Raw genomic sequence first — 20950 nt, forward strand, 5'->3', positions numbered from 1 at the left:
GTTCTCATCTTCACTCTTTTTTTATATATATATATATATATATATAGATAGATAGATAGATAGATAGATAGATAGATAGAGTTATTGTACCAATGGAAGGGTGATTTTCTTGGAGCATAAGGGCTGGGGTAAATTTCACAGAGAGACAAAAATGTTGTCTTTTCTATTACTACTCTTTTCTGGATTATAAACCACTGACACAAATAATGGTTTTTGTGGATAATCCTCAGTTCCTTCTATACATAGAAGGAATTTTCTTGTGGTTTTGAAGCCTCAAAGCCAGCTTTTCTATGTGAACTGCTTTTCTCCCACATTGAGCCAAAGTGAGAGAGAACTATTGTTCCTTAACTCTGCCCCCTTTTTATAATGTTTAAAATCTTGTTTGATCTTAATTTCAAGCCTTATTCTGGTCCTACATCAGATCCCGACTCACTATATTTTTCAAATGCATATACAGCAGAGTCTCGCTTATCCAACATTTGCTTATTCAACGTTCTGGATTATCCAACACAGTCTGCCTCTCACCCAGATCCACAGTTGTTTCTCTAGGCAGCAAGGACTGAACCATTTACGGATTTAATTTCCAACAATGTTGTTACTGTAAGTTCATTTTATGCAATTCTATCTTTATTTTTAGTCTATTTGTTAGTAGCCAAAGTTTTTGTAGTCAGTGTTTTCAATTGCAATGTTTTGGTGCTAAATTCATAAATACAGTTCATAAATACAGTACACTATATAATGTCACAGTGTATTAAACTGCTATTTCTATCAATTTCTTGTTAACATGATGTTTTGGTGCTTAATTTGTAAAATCATAACATAATTTGACGTTTAATAGGCTTTTTCTTAATCCCTCATTATCCAACATTTTTGCGTATCCAACGTTCTGCTGGCCCGTTTATGTTGGATAAGTGAGATTCTACTGTATATGTCTATTTATATCAGTCCCTTGGGGTCCTGCAAGGTTTCATGTTTCTGAGATGTTAATTTCCCTTGTCAAGGGGACTCCCATCTCTCTGAGTGCTGGAGTGCTAATGCTGAGAAGTGGGTATCAAACTATGAAAATTGAATAATACAACTTCTTTTTTGGGTGATGAACCACTACTAATTAAATGACATATGTTTCCTTGTTTGATAGCATTTTTTATTGCTGTTCCTATGTCTTTAAAATGGAAACATTGTATCTGCTACAGACGAAAAGGCTAAAGACCATAAGCATGTTTGAGGACATGAAAGGGTAAGATGGTAGCAGTGTTGACGAGCAGCTGGGCTATGCTTTGCATCATCACCACCACACCAGTTTCTCTGTACCACTCTTCCTCACCCCTTGCCATGTTACCCCAAGCCTTCATTGAACAGAGTGTGCATCAACCACATGAATGACACTGATATAGTTATGCTCCTGGGTCTTGCAAGGATAGAGAAATGATCATCCCCTGGGGTTGTGAGCGCACAATGTGTTTGTGCGAATCAATGGATGGATGTAGCAGCCGATTACTACCAAGCATGTTATGTGCTTGTTTCACCTCATGGCAAAACCCTTTGATATAAAGAAATGCAAATTGCAAGTATGTATATATCTGTATGTTTTAGTATACATTACTACCTGTAACTTCCTCTGCCTACCTGCCGTCCTTTTGCCTGCTTATACAGTGTCATGATTCCCAACTGGTGATCCTCACATCAATAGGTGATCCAATTTCAACCAGCGTCTGCACTTTTGACCCTTTTAAATTATACATACACTGATGAAAGCTCAACATTTTTAAAACTTACAAATAACAGACAAGTTCCATTAATTTGTAGGCAAGTCTTGGGCCTAAAGAAAAATTGCGGAAAATTTTCTTCAGATCTCTCACTGAATTAATGACATTTACCTGTAATTTACAAGCACCAAAACAAAAAATGTCAAAAAATTAGTTAACAAAAACTAGGGGTTGCCTGTACACTTAATTTCCATTGGCAGAAAGGCACTCACAGTTGTTTTTTCCATTTGCAAATTAATGGGCTATGAGGCATATGTCTACTTTTCCAATACGAGTAAAATATAGAATTTACAAGAATATAATAAAGGTTAGTCTCATATTCTGATGTAGAAGTATGAAGTTTGATGTTTACATTATAAAATGTGATTTATCTTTGAGGTATAACATTTCCAGATCACTCAAACTTACTCAGCATACTACTAAAAGGTTTGCCTGACTTTGAACATCAGTTTTTGTAGAATGGCATTTTCCATCATTATCATCTATTGTCATATTTTCTCCTTTTGCAAAACTATGACAGATGCAACTGAGTAGTCTCTAGAATGTTTTCCTTGGAGACACAAGAAACAATAGTGCTCCCCTCTGGGAATTCCCCCATTTTTCCCTCAAAAATGCTCAATTTATGTGCTATGGTGAAGTCTACACAACACTTACCTGGCAGTCATACAACCCAGATTTATCTCCACCCCACTAATCAGATATGCATTCCACAGGCTAAATTTGAGTGCAGTATACATTGAAAGTATGGTACAGTACTGACAATAAGCAAAGATAGGTAATAAAGAAGCCAGGATTTCTCTTTTTAGAGAATTCTTTAAAAGATTACTCGGTTTATAACAATTTTGTATAGGTGATGTGGTAATAACATGACAGTCGCTTTACAGGATAGGCTGAGAAAGGATAATCTCTGGAAACTTTCAAACTTGGTACATTTTTCAGAATCTTACTCTAAACAGTTAAAAACTGATGCACATTTCAATTCCTAATACTCATTCTGTGTGGGAATCATAGCAAATCTTGACCTTCATGTACAAGAATGTGCTAAAGAAAATTACTGCTATGGGATCCTTGACAAGTCCCAGATATGTTCACTGGAACCAGCTTCTTCCATTTATTCATACTATTTATTTAATCAACAATTAAACTCTCTAGTGTAAACTTGTTAACAGCTTTCAGCTACTTCAAAGAAATATTTCCACTGTAATCTGATATTTCTAAGCAAGATATGCATTCAGAAAGGTAAAGAGGTTGACATTCCTACTCATTTTGACCCAGTCACAGATTAAATGTGAGCAAGAAAGAAGGAGCCCTGGATAAGTCCGTTCATAAACAATTTGGCTAAACTTTCTACATACGTACTTGGGTCTTCAGGTAAGATATTTAATAGACCACCTTTGTCCTAGACTCTAATTCTCTCTTAGAGTGCATCACTATCATGCAGATAATCAAGATGCATTTTTCCAGAAACAAAAAACACATTTTTCACTCTTTCATTGTTGATAATTCTATTATTATGATTATTATTTCCTGCTTTCCTATCTTAAACAAAACTCAAAGCAGCTTACAATACTAAAAACAATACATTCACAATTTATAACATGTAAACATTAAAAAAGAATTAAACATAGAATTGTTATAAACAAATAGTTAAATCTCATAAAACTCATTAAACTATTAAAATAATTTAAATACTATACAAATAAAACTGTCTTCTTTGTTCTTCAGTGGCTCCGGTCCTTCCTGGAGGGCCGTTCCCAGATGGTGAAGCTGGGGGATACCTGCTCGGACCCCTGGCCTTTGACCTGTGGGGTCCCGCAAGGGTCTATCTTACCCCCCATGCTATTCAACATCTACATGAAACCGTTGGGAGAGGTCATCTGGAGTTTTGGAGGGTGTTGCCATCTCTACGCAGATGACACGCAAATCCACTACTCGTTTCCATCTAACTCCAAGGAAGCCCCTCGGATACTGAACCAGTGCCTGGCCGCTGTGGCGGACTGGATGAGGAGGAACAAGCTGAGGATCAATTCTGACAAGACAGAGGCCCTCCTGGTCAGTCGCTCGTCTGATCGGGGTATTGGGTGGCAACCTGTGCTGGATGGGGTTGCACTCCCCCTGAAATCACAGGTCCACAGTTTGGGAGTCCTCCTGGATTCAGCGTTGACGCTTGAGGCTCAGGTGTTGGCGGTGGCCGGGAGGGCTTTCGCACAACTCAAACTTGTGCGCCAACTACGACCATACCTCATGAAGTCTGACTGGACTACTGTAATGCACTCTACGTGGGGCTTCCCTTGAAGACGGCCCGGAAATTACAATTGGTCCAGCGCTCGGCGGCCAGATTAATAACGAGGGTGAGCTACAGGGAAAGATCTACTCCCTTGTTCAAGGAGCTCCACTGGCTGCCGTTCATTTTCCGGTCCCAATTCAAGGTGCAGACTATCACCTATAAAGCCCTAAATGGTTTGGGACCCTCCTACCTTAGTGACCGTATCTCCTATCATAAACCCGCCCGATCTCTTCGATCATCAGGGGAGGCTCTCCTGTCGCCACTGCCTATATCTCAGGCCCGTCTTGTGGGAACAAGGGAGAGGGCCTTTTCTGCTGTGGCCCCCCGACTGTGGAATTCACTGCCCATTGAGATTAGGCAAGCCCCCACTTTACTAGCCTTTAAGAAAGACATAAAAACATGGCTCTTCCGGTGTGCCTTTGGAGAGTAACTGTCATATCTTTCTTTGGTTATTCCCCTTGGATATCTATCCTTTAGACTGTTCCACTATTTTATGTCCCTGTTCCCCGTGGTTTTATTCATATGCCTTTCTCACCTGAGTTTTAACTTAGTGTTCATGTGGCCCACCCTGGTTTTTATTGCTTTTTCTGAATTTTGGGTTGTAATGTATGTTATTATTTATTGTATTGTTAAATTGTGTTATGATGTGTTGTTTTATATTTTGTTATATTGTATGGTTCTGGGCATGGCCCCATGTAAGCCGCCCCGAGTCCCCGTTGGGGAGATGGTGGCGGGGTATAAATAAAGTTTTATTATTATTATGATTATTATGATTATTATTATTATTTAAAAGCCTGTCTAAATACTTCAGTTAGGCAAAAAAATGAAATGCACAGATAAAGGATGGGTGATGTCTGGTTCGACAACAGAATATGTGAAAGAGATCTTGGAGTCTTAATGGACAACAAGTTGAACATGAACCAACAGTGTGATGCAGCAACTAAAAAAAGCCAATGAGATTTTGAGCTGCATCAAAAGGAGTATAGTGTCGAGATCAAGGGAAGTCATTTTGCTTGGGCTAGACCTCACCTAGTAAGGGCCCTCTGATGGGGCAGTGGGTTAAACCGCTGAGCTGCTGAACTTGCTGACCTAAAGGTTGGCAGTTTGAATCCGGGGAGCAGTGTGAGCTCCCACTGTTAGCCCCAGCTTCTGCCATCCTAGCAGTTTGAGACCATGCAAATGTGAGTAGATCAATAGGTACCACTCCGGCGGGAAGGTAACGGCACTCCATGCAGTCATGCCGGCCATATGACCTTGGAGGTGTCTTTGGACAACGGCTTAGAAATGGAGATGAGCACCAACCCCCAAAGTCAGACACGACTAGACTTAATGTCAGGGGAAACCTTTACCTTTACTTAGACCTCACCTGGAATACTGTGTCCAATTCTGGGCACCACAGTTCAAAAGAGATATTGACAAGCTGAAAGGTGTTCAGAGGAGGGCAACTAAAATGATCAAAGGTCTGGAGACAATGCTCTATGAGGAATGGCTTAAAAGAGCTGGGAATGTTCAGTCTACAGAAGAGAAGGTTGAGAGGAGACATGATCGCCATGTTTAAATATTGGAAAGGCTGTCATAAGGAAGAGAGAGCACGCTTGTTTTCTGCTACCCTGGAGACTAGGACTTGGAGCAATAGGAAAGGAGATTCCATCTGAACATTAGGAAGAAATTCCTGGCGATGAGAGCTGTTCAACAGCAGAACTCTCTGCCTTGGAGTGTGAAGCTTCTTCTTCAGGACTTTTAAACAGGCTAGGTGGCCAACTGTCGGGGGAGCTTTGCTTGTGCTTTTCCTGCATGGCAGACGGTTGGACTAGATTAATGGTTCCCAACCTTTTTTGAGTCGCAACCCAATTTTATAGGCTAAGTGACCCGTAACCCTGATACATTAAAAATTAGAGCTGTTGGCGCTGCTACAGTGACAACTATGGTGTCTGGACCCTACAGCACTACTTGACTCATGGTTTATTGCTTTTAGCTGGCTGCTCCGGTGGCCAAAGAAGGGAAATAACACAATATGCTGGGCATTAGATTGCTGGAAGTGGGATCATTCAATTCATATTGAGATATGGTTTATTATATTTCGCAGAATTGGCTGGTATTGAAGAAAAGCCTTGCTGACCACAAGAAACAAGGCTAGGCACTCAGCACGCCTGTATCACTAATAACTGACCAATCGCAAGCCGAGCAGCATCTGCATTCTGTAGATCCAATCACCGAACTGTACATGAACCTGGACCTCACAACAAGCTAACCTATTTTTTTTGTTTTTCCTTTGTAACATTTTCATAGCTCACCACTGCCTGACAACCCCACATAAAACCCATGGGTTGGAAACTACTGGACTAGATGGTCCATGAAGTTTCTTCCAACTTTATTATTCTATTCTATTATTCTATGAATAGAATAATCCATATAATACCTGAAGGACAACAGGGAGGGGGCCATTCTAGGCTCCCTGGAAAGGATGTTCCAGGGTTGAAAGGCAGCCACCAAGAAGGTCCTATCTCCCTTGTGTTCCCACCACCTGTGCTTGCGATGGTTTTCAATATACTCATCCAGCATCAGGTCCTGGATATTCATTGTTTTTCCATTTACTGATCTGGTATTCAACAGCAACATTTTCAACCCAGGAGGATTATCACCTGGTTACCCAGATGATTCAATCTGAGAGACAGTTTTGGGGGCGATAAGCACTCTGCTCTGCTCTCCACTTTGATGACACTTTGTCTTATGACTTCAATGGCTGCCCCATGGATCTGTGCACTTCCTCTCTCTTCTGGGAACCATATGCCTCAGTCCTGCAAAAGCTAATAGAGTCCACTGATGAAAGTGTTGAAGTCCAAGACAGTAGTAACAAAAGACAGCCTACTTTTTGTACTGGGGAATGTAAACCAATCCCATCCAAATTCCAGGTTTTTCAGTCTATATGTGAATTTGTGACTTTTGGATTGCTTAACTACAATATTTTTTGTCATGTACAGTGTGAGGTTGAGTGTTGGAGTAGTATTCTCAAGGGTTTAAATCCCTAATAGGCCATGGAAATCCACTTGGTCAAGTCACTCTCTCTCAGTCTCAAGAGGATGACAAAGCAAACACCCTCTGAACAAATCTTGCCAAGAACCCACGACAGGGTTACCGTAAATCAGAAACAACTTGAAGTCACACAATAACAAGTACATAGACAACACTAATCCATTTTGCCCTGCTGCAGACAAACTAGTTGATTTAACCAACATAGTATGAATTTACTGGGCACAAGCCCAGATGTTTTCAAAGTGTGGGGTATGTTTATTCCTTTTAGTGACCCAATCCCCAACCAAGACAGTGAAGACTAAGTGATGATCCTGTATTGAATCTCTACTGCTTCAGACTGTAAAGAAGCTAATATGACCAAATACTATTTCACCCTCAAGGGATGTAGACAGAAAACCAAGTTATCTATGAACAGGATCTCTTGTTTTGGTCTTCTTCATCCTTTAAAAGGGATCAAAGCATCCAAGAAACCCATATTTTCCTATCATAAAAGTAAAGATAAATGTTTCCCTTTGACATTAAGTCGAGTCGAGTTCGACTCTGGGGGGTGGTACTCTATTTCTAAATCAGAGTCGGCATTGTCCATAGACACCTCCAAGGTCACGTGGCCATTATGACTGCATGAAATGCCGTTACCTTCTCGCCAAGGTGGTACCTATCAATCTACTCACATTTGCATGTTTGTGAACTGCTAGGTTAGCAGAAACTGGGGCTAACAACAGGAGCTCACTCTGTCCCATGGATTCAAAACACTGACCTTCCGGTCAGCAAGTTCTGCAATTTAGTGGTTTAATCCGCTGCACCACCATGGTCCGAAATAAAATGTAACCCTTTTCTCCAAGCCAAATGAAATTATTTCACATATATTAGCTGATGTTTTGTCCTATGGGGCAGATAGCAGTTTGGGGGTGAATCATTCTCCCAATAGTTACGATAATTAAAAACACACACACACATTGGGGAAAAGATCCTATTCATGAATTATTTGCATCATGTCACAGAAAAATCCTACAAATTACCACGTCTTGAGTAAAGGCTGGGAAAAATCTAAATTAAAAAACTGTATTTCTTGAATTCTAAGATGCACTTTTTTCCTATATAAACATTTCTAAAAATGAGGTGTGTCTTGGAACCACAGGTGTATCTTATATATTTTTGTTGGTGATGGTACTGAAATTAGGGTACACTCTACAATCAATTGAAATTCAATAAAATGCTTAGCTATGCATTCTGCTAATCGTAGCCAGTTCATTCATTTGTTATAGGTTATTTTCTGCTCCCCCCCCCCCCCCAACTTCTAAGTAAACAAGAAACTCTTGGGCTTTAAGATTTCCTTTATTATCCACAAGTTTTTTTCCAATCTGGATAAATCCAAAGAAAAGCTCTTGGCATCGACACAAGCAATTTCCTCTACAGAGATAAAGCCCACATCCGCTTTGGAAATCCCCACGCATGCCAGAACATTTTCCGCTGAAGGAACATTTCTAAAAACTCTACATGGAAACTCATCTGTCTCCTTCTGAATAAGAATCAGTATCATGAGTGTATGCGTCTGCAGAGATTTCTAATAGGAGCAGGTTTGACATTATTTATTTTGGTGCATTCCAAAGTCAGGAAACACCTGTCAGTTTTCATTTGTTGTCTTAGAGGTCAGACTCCTTTTATGACTTGTGCCAGAGAGCACAATAACCAAGGGCATGGTGAGTCATTCACAAAACTTACTGCATGCCGACTGGGGATTCCCAGGCTGCCACCTGTAAAGCTCCCTGACATTCCCCAAGAAGAAGAAAAGAGTCTAGGAGAACAAATGCTTTTAAGGACAAGCAAAACTAAAACAAATCTTGGCAATTTTATCAGAATTTAAAATTTATTTGCAACTAAATATTATGTTGTAATACTGCAGGCATTGTAAACATTACTGGCTCCACTTCTTGACTCAAAAAAGATAAAGGTTAATGTTAGGTATGATGAGTTTTGTACTCACACATATATATATGAAATACAGGATATACCTCAGGAAGAATTTCAAGTGTCCTTGGACTATGAATAACCACCATATAAGGCTTACCTACGAAAATAGGACAGTGACATTTTTTCTAAATTTCTATGGACATACTTTCTGTACAGATGTGAGGAGATCCGGATCCAGTACAATGAGAAGATACTTTCATAAAGGCCTTCATCTGAGATCAGCTAATTCACACTGACACCACAGGTTATCTGCAGTGTCTTCCATCTACTTTCAAATCCTTCAATTTATATTACTATGTAGGAAAATAGTTTTACAGTCCTCAATTATTTGGTTTTCTACTTATCAAACGTTTAAAGACTGCTACTGAGTTCCCCAACAACTTCACAAAGGGATACAAATGACATCAAATTAACTAAGATGTTTGTTTCTTAACCATAAATAGGGGTTAAATATCTCTTCGCTGAAATGCTTGGGACCAGAATTGTTTGGTATTTTGAAATTTCTGTATTTGCATGCATATATATTTCACATATACCATATTTACTTGAGTCTAATGCTCACTTTTTGGGGGGCTAAATTACATCACCATAATTGAGGTGTGCATTAGATTTGATGATGCGGAAACCCACCTGCATGAAAAGACCTGGAGGGACCAAGAGACAGGAGGTAAAGAGGCTCCTTTCCCCCAGAGGAGGAGGAGGCGGAGTGCCCGACTGTTGACTTAGTCATTTCTACTGCTTAGCCATGGAGTGGTTGCGGAGCCTTCAGGTCTCTCTGGCCAAAGGAGCAGGATGCAATGCCCTCACCAGCTCCCCCTGGGCCTGAGCTTGACCAACCATTCTGTCTCCCAGGCAGCTATCAAAGTGTCTCGCCCACCCACCCCACAAAGCTCAGTCCTGAGCTGGCCCCAACTGGCCTCATTCACGAGGCCATACATGAGACGAGTTGGGAATGACACAAGGCTTCCGTATTGGCCAGCTTCAGCCTGACAGGATGAAGTTTCCCAAATGGCCTCATTCATGCTGCTTGCCACCCAGACACACTATGCCTGCAAGGTTGGGCGCATTACATCTGATGGAAAATCCATTTTTTTGTAATGTGCACCTTCACAATTACATTTGATGGTGAGTTATACTCGAGTAAATATGGTATATATGAGGTATCCCAGAGACAGAACCCATGTCTAAATGTGACGTTCATATATGTTTCATATACACCATAGCCAGGATGTAATTTTATACATATTTTTGTGCATGAAATCATCAGATTATCAGAAAGCAAATGTGCCACTATTTCAGCCATTCATGTAGATACTTTCGGATTTTGGAGTGTTTCAAATTTTCGGTAACAAATGCTCAACCTGCATATGCTGCCCAATGGCAAATGGGAAGAGACTTTAGAAGATGCAGTCCAAACTACCTGGAAGGCTAAAGGTTCCCCACTAGTGCCAAAAATGTATTACAACAGAGAGAGTCATCTTCCTAAATAACAATAACAATGCCAAAAGACATGTCACCTCAGCCAGTCTCCAGTTTTAAAGGATGCAGCTGGACATTCTCAACTTTGCTTTCATGGCTATCATAAACAGCACAGGCTTAAAAATAAGACAGGGTAGGGAAGCTGCAAAGGGTGTCTCTCTACCATCATCAAGGGCTTCCTTGATCCTTAGAAGTTGATACTGAAAGCTGCTGAAGTATGTGAGACGAATAATCCCCTGAAGGATTAAAATCTACAGGGCTCATCAGGAAGAGCTGGAAGAGGTTTCCTCACAGACACATCCTGCGGAAACAGCTTCTCTACCTGAAATAGCTGCAATCCACAGAATAAAACAACAAAAAATGCTAAAGAATGGGAAGTTTCAGCAGATACCCACTTGAGAGTGGCTTTTTTTGTTTAATTTTTTTAATGGTTTAAGTAAGGTTACTACACTAATATTACCACAGAAGACTCTTTCATATATTTACCACTGCAAGTAATAATAGAGCAGATGTACTACGCAATTCATGGCTTCCTAGTTTTCTAGACATGGCCCTAAATACATCTATGTGCAACAGTTTTGTTCAACTTTACAATCCTTAGCATAAAACCTAAGTTGCTATATCAAAGATTACAGCATGACCTTTTGACACCTTTCCCAACAGCAAAAGGTTCAGTTCTGGAGATCCACCTAGCCAATGCAGTCTTAAAGAGCCATTGTTCTGGGTCACTGTCTGCGGAGTAGTAAAAAATTGAACTCGATATCTTCCACTTTCATTTAATGTCCATTTTCTTATTTTATAAGACTGTAAAAAACAAAGGGCTTCTATATTAGCCACTCAATACCACTCATTGTTTTCTTGTATCTCCCCTTATTAGCTGTCAGTACAGGAATATTTATAGTGTTTTCCATTCCAGCAGAGTGGTTCCTTGATTTCATTAGTTATTACTTCCTAGAATGAACATTTTCAGAGGGGGGAAGTTATGACCACATACTTCAAAATTCTAGTATAGACTATTGTATCCTTTAGCCCAGAGACATTTTCTAGGCATCCACTTCCATTTTCTACCAGGTAGCCAATTAAATAACAAGTTACGTAGGTTTGCCAAAATAATAAAAAAACTGGAGAAGGGTCTTGTACATCCAATAGTTGTGTTGAAAAGGATACTTAAGTAGCTGCTGATGGTTACCTGATAGCATGAGAAACCATACCTCTTTAAATTCACTTTTCTATGCAACCATTAAGGGCACAGGAACCCTTTCTCATTTCACTAGCCAACACACAATTTCATGCCTTAAGTTTTAGCTCTGTTTCTGGGTACATCTGACCTCCTGATTCCAAAAATGGCACCAGTTTTCCTCTATCAGCTTTAGCTTTTGAGATACAGAACATGTGCCATATAGTAGTCACCATATTCTCACCCACAAAAAACCATGATAATCATATCTAAGAAACTAGAGCTGATACAGTCCATCCAATACAATTTTCAGAATCAGGGCCACAAATAACCCCAAGAACAGGCCAAAAAACCAAGACACCAATAATTTGTTTTTGTTGGATTTTGTTTTTATTCTTGGAACAAGTGCCAGCAGTGCAGAGAATAGACAGCAGCCATGCAATTCAAGAAGAGAGAGGGTCTTCAACATTTTCAGTTGGAGCAATAATAGTGTGATCGAGGTGACCACCCCCCCCCCAGGACTTTGTAAAAGATAGTTCAAAAATCAAGACTTTATGTTCTATATTCCATATATTTATAGTAGAAGGTGATTGAGACTTTTTACTGGAGTTTACTGTGGTTTACTAAAACTCTCTGCACAAAAGGTGTTTGACCTTTTAGCCTGAGGCAAGAGATAACAACTTCATGAATTGTAAAATCATGCTGCTAAAACTCCACTTTTATGAATTTCCACGCTGGGTTCTCCAGATGTTATGAACTTCGTTCTTATCAAATATTTTCAATTGTTTATATCATTCATGATTCCCCTTTATGAAATGTAACTCACTTTTATGAATTCTCCCTTATTTCCATGAAATCTATCTATCTGCCTATATGTATTTGTACTCTTTGGAATCCCCGGAAAAAATGTATTTTTCCCAGCCTGGGTTATATTCCAACTTTATTTTATTTTTCATTTTATTTCATATAATTGTCAAATCATGAAATCAAATAGGAAATATTTTGAACTCAACATGAACCCCAGAACCTATCCCATTTCCTATGACCCAGGCTTCCTTTCCCAAAAACAAAAGGATAATCTGCCACGGCTAAATCCAATCAAATTCAAATTGCATGGACAATATAGGGCTTGAGTCACCGAATTCGGAGTTGTTGACCTAAAGGAGATTCGCCCCAAGGCAAACATTGTCATAGCTCACCCAAAGAAATATCCAGGACACCTCAGGAAGGCGCCCTGCAGAGCCTGTCAATATGGCTCATCACCACCCATCTTTGCTTCCATCTCTGACACCCCAAGGCATATCTAAAATCTGTATACGTGACAGAAACCTGGACATCCTTGATTGCTGCCATTAATAAAATAGCACCCTTTAGAAATCAGTCTAGCAGGACTTAATCCTCTGGTTCCTGTCCCCGTCACCTCATTGTTTCGCTAACTCCCGCCTTCTCTCTCCTGATTGGCCCGAGTGGAGACGTAAAGCAGCTTCCTATTGGGCCAACGGAGCGAGGCGGGAAACGAAAGCCCGCCTCGTTCAACCTTCTAGCCTATCAACGATCAGATGGGCGGGGAAGCAGGGCGGGAAATTCAAGGGGCTGTCAGACTGAAATTTTGTATAAATATGGCTTTATTTTGATTGTATGGGACTTCTAGTAAGTCGAATGATCGCTACTAGAGTCCTCTTCAGCTGAATTGCTCAATAAAGACTCCTTGGCGGATTTTCCTTCAACTTTGGCGGACCTTCTTCATTTCGGCTTCAGGTTGTATTGCGGCTCGTATTTTCCTTTTGGCTCCGCCAAGGTCCGTTCTCTCAGGACCGGATCGGGTCTCTCCTTAAGGGCCTCGATCCCCTAAAACGTGGTCGACAACAATAGAAAACAGTTTCATCACATTATTTTTATTATTTACTAGCTTGAGGACCCGGCGGTGCCCGGGTCCTCAAGCTAGTATTATTTGTCTTTCAATGTTATGTATTCTGTTTGGAGTGGGTGAACTACAATTCCTAGAATCGTGGCTCAATCTTCCTCAAACCCTGCCAGTATTATAAGTTGGCCATTTTGGGCCTGTGGACCAAGTGTGGTCTAGATATGTCATTGGTTGGTTATCGGCTGGCTGCAGTACTCTCTGGATGGGGGTGAACTACTACAACTCCCAGAGTCCAGGGACAATTACTCCAAAACATCTGTCAGTATCCACAGCAGGCAATGTTCAGTCTGTATGCCAAATTTGGTCCAGATCCGTCATTGGCTGGGTTCAGTGGTCTTTGGATACAGGTGAAACTACAACTCCCAAAATAAAGGCCCCTTCCCACAGACACCTGCAGTATGTTCAGTTGGTCATGAGGCTTCTCTGTGCGAAGTTTGGTCCTGGTCCATTGTTGGTGGGGATCACTGTTTCTCTCGATGCAGGTGAATTATAACTCTCTTTTCCCCAAACTTGTCCAATAAGTTGTATTGGTTATGGGGGCTTTGTGTGCCAAGTTTGGTCCTGGTCCATCATTGGTAAGGTTTGAAGTGCTCATTCATTGCAGGTGAACTATAAATCCCAGTACCTACTACTCCCAAATGTCCAGGCCAATTCCCCTCCAAACCCACCAGTATTCAAATCTGGGCATATCAGGTAAGCATGGCAAGTTTGGTCCAGACCCATCATTGTTTGGATTCATAGTGTTCTGGGTGTAGGTGAACTACAACTCCTCTAAATTCCCCAGTAGGAGTCACAGTGCTTTGACTTGATGTAGGGTGAACTACAACTTCCACCATGTGCAGTCAATCCCTAAAGTCCTCCAGTAAGTTTAGTTGCAGTTCAATTCTGCTCTGTTTGTTATGAAGACAGATTTGAAAGGGAAGGGCAGTAGGCGGGGTCATGCAAATTCCACAGCAATGGAGAACCCTGGGATGCCTGCCTGTGCTGGAAGTAAAAGCAAAATCTAGGATGAAATTGTCCCCAAATGAAAGCATTCCTTGGGTGGTGGGCCATAGTGTTTGGGAAGGACATTGGCAGGGGTTGGGCTACATGTTCATGGAGCTCGCTGTAACCGCAATGTCAGTGGAAAAGAGTGACTTGCTGGGTCCTCAGCACTGGGAACTGTAGCCTGTTTGTGGAGGCTGGAGGCTATCTGTGTGAGTGGACACCTGTGCCACATACACACATACGGGTTTTCACTTTTATTATGGATTTAGATTTAGATTAGATTAGATAGATTTAGATAAGATTTAGATTAGGATTAGATTAGATTTAGATTTCACTATCTCAGCAACACTTTCTACCCCCACTTTCACTAAGCTTCTCTCATGAACCTACAAAATACACTACAAACTCCTTCGAAGTAGTTTCATCTGTCCATTCAGTGTCTTGCATTCACAACTAATTAACATATGTTGCTTTAATTCATAACAGATGTGTAATTTTCATTATTTGTGATAAGGAAGGCCGGAGATCTCCTGGAAAGGGGCTGGGAAGGTATGAACGACAATCTACCAGTGGTAAAAAAAAAAAAAAAGCTGGCTTGCAGAGCAGATTCTGCAAAACAAAGCTCTACCCGGAATGGGATAGGTATAGGATTTGCCCAGTGCAATTTAAGGGTTAACAAAAATAAGCTAATAGCTCCTTGTAGTGCTGTACATGTTCCCTGGTCAAATAAAGAGCAAGCTAAACACCAATAAATATGTCAGTGGTCCTTTGTCATTTACTTTAGTTCAGTTTCAGTATTCACATCAATGAAAGCTCCAAGGGGCACAAAGGCTCTACTTGTCTACAGCGCACTCATTGATGTAGACATGTAGTTCTACCACAGTGGAAGATAGCAGAGAGGGAAGAGGATGTGAAAAAGAGAGTGGTAACAATGGGCACATCCTTGCTATCCTCCTCGACAATACTAATCACATACATGCATACCTCAATTAACAAAGCCAAAACAATTAACAAATAAAGAAGCTCCATTTTACAAAGTCTTTTTGTGGGAACATAGCCCAGCCATACTATTTTCTATCCAGAAGGAGGCCTTGGGTTTTTTGTTGTTGTCCTATTAGCATTGGGAGGATGATGGAGGAGGGCTAAACAAAGATAAACTTTCAATGTTGGGCTCCAACAGTATGTCTGCAGAAAACAATAAATATTGAAATAGAAAATAATTTGATTCTATTCTAGATATGAAAGCTGAAAGCAAGGAGGAGATGAGAAGCCTTATAACCAAGGTGAAAGAAGAAAGTGCAAAAGCTGGGTTGCAGTTAAACATCAAGAAAACTAAGATTAAACATCAAGAAAATCAAGAAAACCAAGAAGGCTGGGCTGTAGCACAGCTGGTTAATCACCAGCAGCAACAGATCACTGCTAACCGGAAGGTGGTGAGTTCGAAACCCGACTTGGATTGAGCACCTGACCATTTAATAGCCTAGCTTCCTGTCCACCTTAGCAGTTCGAAAACAGCTGCAGCTCTGAGTAGATAAATTAGGGACCGCTTAAGCAGGGTGATTAATTTAATTTACGACACCATAAAGCTGTCAAAGAGCAAGGAGGAAATACTACGATCAAAAAGGATGAAACGACAGCTTCCCCTGTGGCTGGAATTGAGCATAACCTCCTGAAGCCAAAGTTGGCAGGATGTTGAATTGCCTGTATGTGTTGTATGTCTATAGATGGCACTGAATGTTTGCTATGTATATGTGCATTGTGATTCGTCCTGAGTCCTCTTTAGGGTGAGAAGGGTGGAATATAAATACCGTAAGTAAATAAATAAATAAATAAATATTGTGGCAACCAAACTGATTGATAACTGGCAAATAGAGGGAGAAAACTTGGAGGTAGTGACAGACTTTATATTTCTAGGCACCAAGATTACTTGCAGACTGCAGCCAGGAAATCAAAAGACGTTTACTTCTTGGGAGGAGAGCAATGACCAACCTTGATAAAATAGTGAAGAGTTGAGACATCACAGTGGCAACGAAGGTCCACATAGTTAAAACTATGATATTCCCCATAATAATTATGGATGTGTGAGCTGGACCATAAGGAAGGCTGAGCAAAGGAAGATAGACGCTTTTGAACTGTGATGTTGGGAGGAAAATTCTGAGAGTGCCTTGGACCGCGCCAACGGCGGTGGCGCGGCAGCATCGGCAGCGCTACGGGGGCGCTGTCGACGCCTCAACAGCGCCCCTATCAGGCGTGCGCCCGAAGCGGCTCCTTCTACGTTCTACGTTCAACTGGCCCTGTCACCGTGGATAAGCAGTACATGCTCAGGCAGCAAAGGCAAGGGAAGTCTGTATCTGTTCAGAGGTTCAGTGATTCATATTAGTTTCTTCTTTAAAATCCATGGCAAAAAAGAAGAAAAATATCAAATAGTGGAAAGAAATAATTTTTTTTCTAACTGCCTCAAAGCATAATCAGACTTCAGCTTTGATCTAACCAAGCTCAGGGATAAAAAAAACCTGCTTTTTACAAAAAAAAAAAAAGAAAGAAAGAAAAAGAAAAGAGAGAAAACAAAAGAAAACTAAGTTTCAGAGATTTGCATTCTATGTCTTGTATCAAATTCCAAACAGTCAAAGTAGGAAAACTGAAAGAAATTACCGTATTTAGGCAGCATATTGGAAGACACATTGGACCATGGGCTTCCAAACACACACATACACACCACTGTTCCTGCAATACCACCACCCATGAAACAACTGCCAGAATCAACCTCAGCCCAGAAGAGCTGGTCAACTGGCAGCCACTCCACAGATGGCTTGGAGCCCAGCTGGGCTGGCAGTAGGCATTGGTTGTCTTCAACTAGAGCATGACAGGCCTAGCTAGGATCTACTGCATTAGTGAGTACAGGAGGAAGCAGCAGAGGATGGGTTAATGGAAGAGTGAGTAAGCGGCAGGCAGCCATTCCTGCCTTTTCTCGCCTAATTATCTCCTTTCTTTGTGTGGTTGTTGGGCAGGTCTCATTATAACACTCCAGTTTTTAATGATATGCCTTCACCTATGCATGAGTAATATGTTGGAATTCTTCTCCCATCTGTCTTCACAAATACACACCTTGCAGCATTTAGAAAAAAGACATGTGAAGCATGATAATCTAAGGCACAGGTCCTCAGAAATCTCCTGGTGTGCAAAGGCGCCATTTACTTGGCTTTGTTAGTGAATCCTTTGTTGTCCTTCTGTGATCCCTTCAGGGGACTATGTGGGAGAGTTTTCCAACAAGTATAGAGCCAAGCTAAATTCTGTATTGTTTTGTTAATGAAGCGTAGGGAATCTGTAGTTTGTCAAGAGGGTTTTAGTTTTCAGAGACAAGAAGAGGTCATCATTCTAGGGGGAGATTATGTCTCCAACCTATCCTTAGACACAACCTGATCAGTAACATACTTTCCCTCAGAATAGAAAGGGCTTTTTCATAAGGAACAGCATCAAACATTTGGTCTCTGAAGGATGATACAGCACCATAATACCACAGTGCATTTTCTAAAAGTTTTCTCAAGAGTTTAAGGAAATCTTCAGATTGGGATAAATGGTAAATTTGATAGAACTCAGGATAGATTTAATACATAAGCATGATTTTCAATCAAAGTTAACTCATGATTAGGTTATGAATTTTCAGAACAGGGATCATTCAAACATTGTAAGTACAGTGCAGATATAACACTATGTAATATGATTTTTGTTCTTAAGTTACAATTGTCATTTTCTAATTGGTTCTCTCATAAAAACATGGAAAACATTTATTTAACTGCAAAGATTTATTAAACAGTTTTCAATGAATATCTCATAGATTCTCAACCAATTCAACATAGTTTATGGCAGCCACAAAAACTATGTTTCTTGTACATAACAACTACTTTTAAAGTAAATACCGCACAATTAAACAGGAAATAGCACTTTCAAACCAGGAACAATTTTTTTTCCAAATTTTGTTATGGTGTAATCAAAACAGTAAAAAAAAATCTAAGGACACAGCAGATAATATTAAAACAACAACAATTTCAGGTGCCTACGTCTCCAGAACCTATCTGATCTTGGAAATTAAGCAGGGTTGCCTCTCGTTAGTACTTGGATAGATCACTCCTAATGAATACCAGGAGCTGTTGGCTACATTTCTGAGAAAGAGACTGAAAAACCACCTCTGAGTATTCCTTGCCCAAGAAAATCCTATGAAAAATGCATGGCGTGCCATAGCTCAACAGGCAACTTGAATGCAGATCAAATAATATTGAAAGACATCTATAAAAGTATTCATACTTCACAAGCATATCAAGAAGGATTGAATAACATATTTATCAAGTACATTTTTCTATAAATTAGATTTCTCTAATAAGCTAAATTAAATGCAAACACTGAAAACAAGGGGGAAAAAATCAGGGCTAGCCTTATCACTAGGCAGAGTGATTCTGTGTTGCTCCCAGAAAGATGTCTATGGGATTTTCTGTCTCAGGTGTCAATGTAACTGGGTCAGCTTTTGTACTATGCACAAGGAAGGAGGGCAGGAACTGCTTTGCCTCAGGCAAAAAAAAATGTGTTGGACTAGCCTGAATTTCCAAACATGGGCAGTTCAAGCCAAAAAAAAACAGAGAGCACTCAAAACCTTCCTGAAGAGTAATACCTGTGAATTAATATTGCAGAGCTAAAACTTTGGTGTCCTGTCCTGTACTATCAAAGTCAATGTTACAGTTTTATGAATAAATAATGTTGCAATGTTGCTTACTTACCCAAACCATCATTATTCCAATCAATACCTTCTCCTATTCGAAAATATTTGACTCTTTCAAATGAAATGAATATGCAAAACATTATCAGTATTTTGCACACTTTCTCAAACCATTCATACTCAATATGGTATCAAAACATTGCAACTTCGCAGCAATACAGAAAAACAGACAGCCTAAGGGGGAAAAGCAGCTACAACACTTTTTTAAAAGATGAGTTTAAATTACCAGTCCAAAGCCTTGTTAACAATTTGCATAAGATTATAAAAGTACTTTGCTAACTTTCCATCTGCCATTCCAGTACACTAGGGCCAATATCAACACAATTTAGTGGACATTCCTACATAAAAGACAATCTTACATAGTTTACAGAAATTGCCATCTGTTCCACAGAGAGAAATTGTATAATTACCTCGTTAGCATAATGGAAAAACACAATTGATCAGTAACAAATTAGCAGGTTTCTAAATCTTCAACAGGCTTTCTCCAGTTCATGAAAATAAGAACTTATCGCCAAAATGCAGTCTTTGAAATACAGTTTATACAGCAGGGCAGATTTTTTTTCATTGTAACACAATCATGAAACTTTTAATTTGCAAATAACTAGTAACAAAAATCTTCTTGAATACAATTAAATTAAAAAAACATAGTAAAAGATTTATGTTATCTTGTGGGTTTGCATTGCTGTTTTTGCATGGCACATACCTTTATGCTCAGATAATTATCACCTTTTGTCTTAGGAGCGGCAGCTTGTTGATTCATAATGACACCTCCTCTGTTCAGATTTCAGTTCAAAAATACAAGTCCATAAAATCAACTGTGTCAAGACAATGCAGACTGTAACACAAGCCCATGTTCTCCTAATAATTTCACTTGGCGTGTCTGCCAGTTTCCCTTCACCCCTTTTTGCGTGTGAATTTCATGTCCTCCCTAAATGTTCTCAGGAAGTTTTCTGCCCTGCCAGTTGCACACTTAACAGACCGTGAGAACAGACTGAAGAGTCCAATTCCAAACAGCCTGGACTGGTCTCCTATTGCTTCATTATGCATACTGATGTAACTTCCTTTGCCCAGGATTGGGAGGGCGAGAAGGGAGAAAGGGGGGAGACAGAGAGGGAGAAAGAGAGAGAGAGAACAAACAAAATTACCTCCAACAGAAGAACAAAGCTGCTCTGCAGGGAGCTAAAGAATCCCCCACACACTCCTGATTTCATAGACAAAACAACACTCCAGGATACTCTGCTAGAAGATGAAACTTGAAGACCTTTCCCCATAGAAGGAAGGCAAACTTTTACAGTATTCAGTGGTTTATAATAGTTAATTCTCCTGCACCTAAAATGTGTTTTATGAAGGCTTTATCACAGCTACAAGAGTCAGAAACCATTCCAAACTAATTCCCAGATTGCCAAACACACTATCCTTTATACACATAGCAATGGGGTACTTCCATTTTTTCATGCCAAGAAAAATCTAAACTATCCTGTAACAGAATAAATATACATAGAACCAAGAGTCACTAATAAGCAACTAGGGAATTAAAAGGACTGTATCAATTCTGGGG

The 20950-nt window shown here is 40.1% G+C and overlaps 1 protein-coding gene across 4 annotated transcripts in view; it reads right to left on the reverse strand.

Moving 5' to 3' along the window:
- The window catches only part of plekhg4b (pleckstrin homology and RhoGEF domain containing G4B), an 83780-nt gene extending 63353 nt beyond the window's left edge, over nucleotides 1-20427 (reverse strand). For 2 of the 4 annotated variants that reach the window (XM_062957905.1, XM_008112999.3), the window contains exon 1: nucleotides 20096-20427. In XM_062957905.1, coding sequence (XP_062813975.1) covers nucleotides 20096-20152 — 57 coding nt within the window. In that variant the 5' untranslated portion in view covers nucleotides 20153-20427. Of the gene's footprint in view, nucleotides 1-19393; nucleotides 19421-20095 lie in introns of those variants that run through there. The other 2 variants (XM_008113000.3, XM_062957906.1) reach the window with 2 other exon arrangements.
- Between the last annotated feature and the right edge of the window lie 523 nt (nucleotides 20428-20950).

This window comes from Anolis carolinensis, chromosome 6, assembly GCF_035594765.1.
Source record: "Anolis carolinensis isolate JA03-04 chromosome 6, rAnoCar3.1.pri, whole genome shotgun sequence".
NCBI lineage: Eukaryota > Metazoa > Chordata > Lepidosauria > Squamata > Dactyloidae > Anolis > Anolis carolinensis.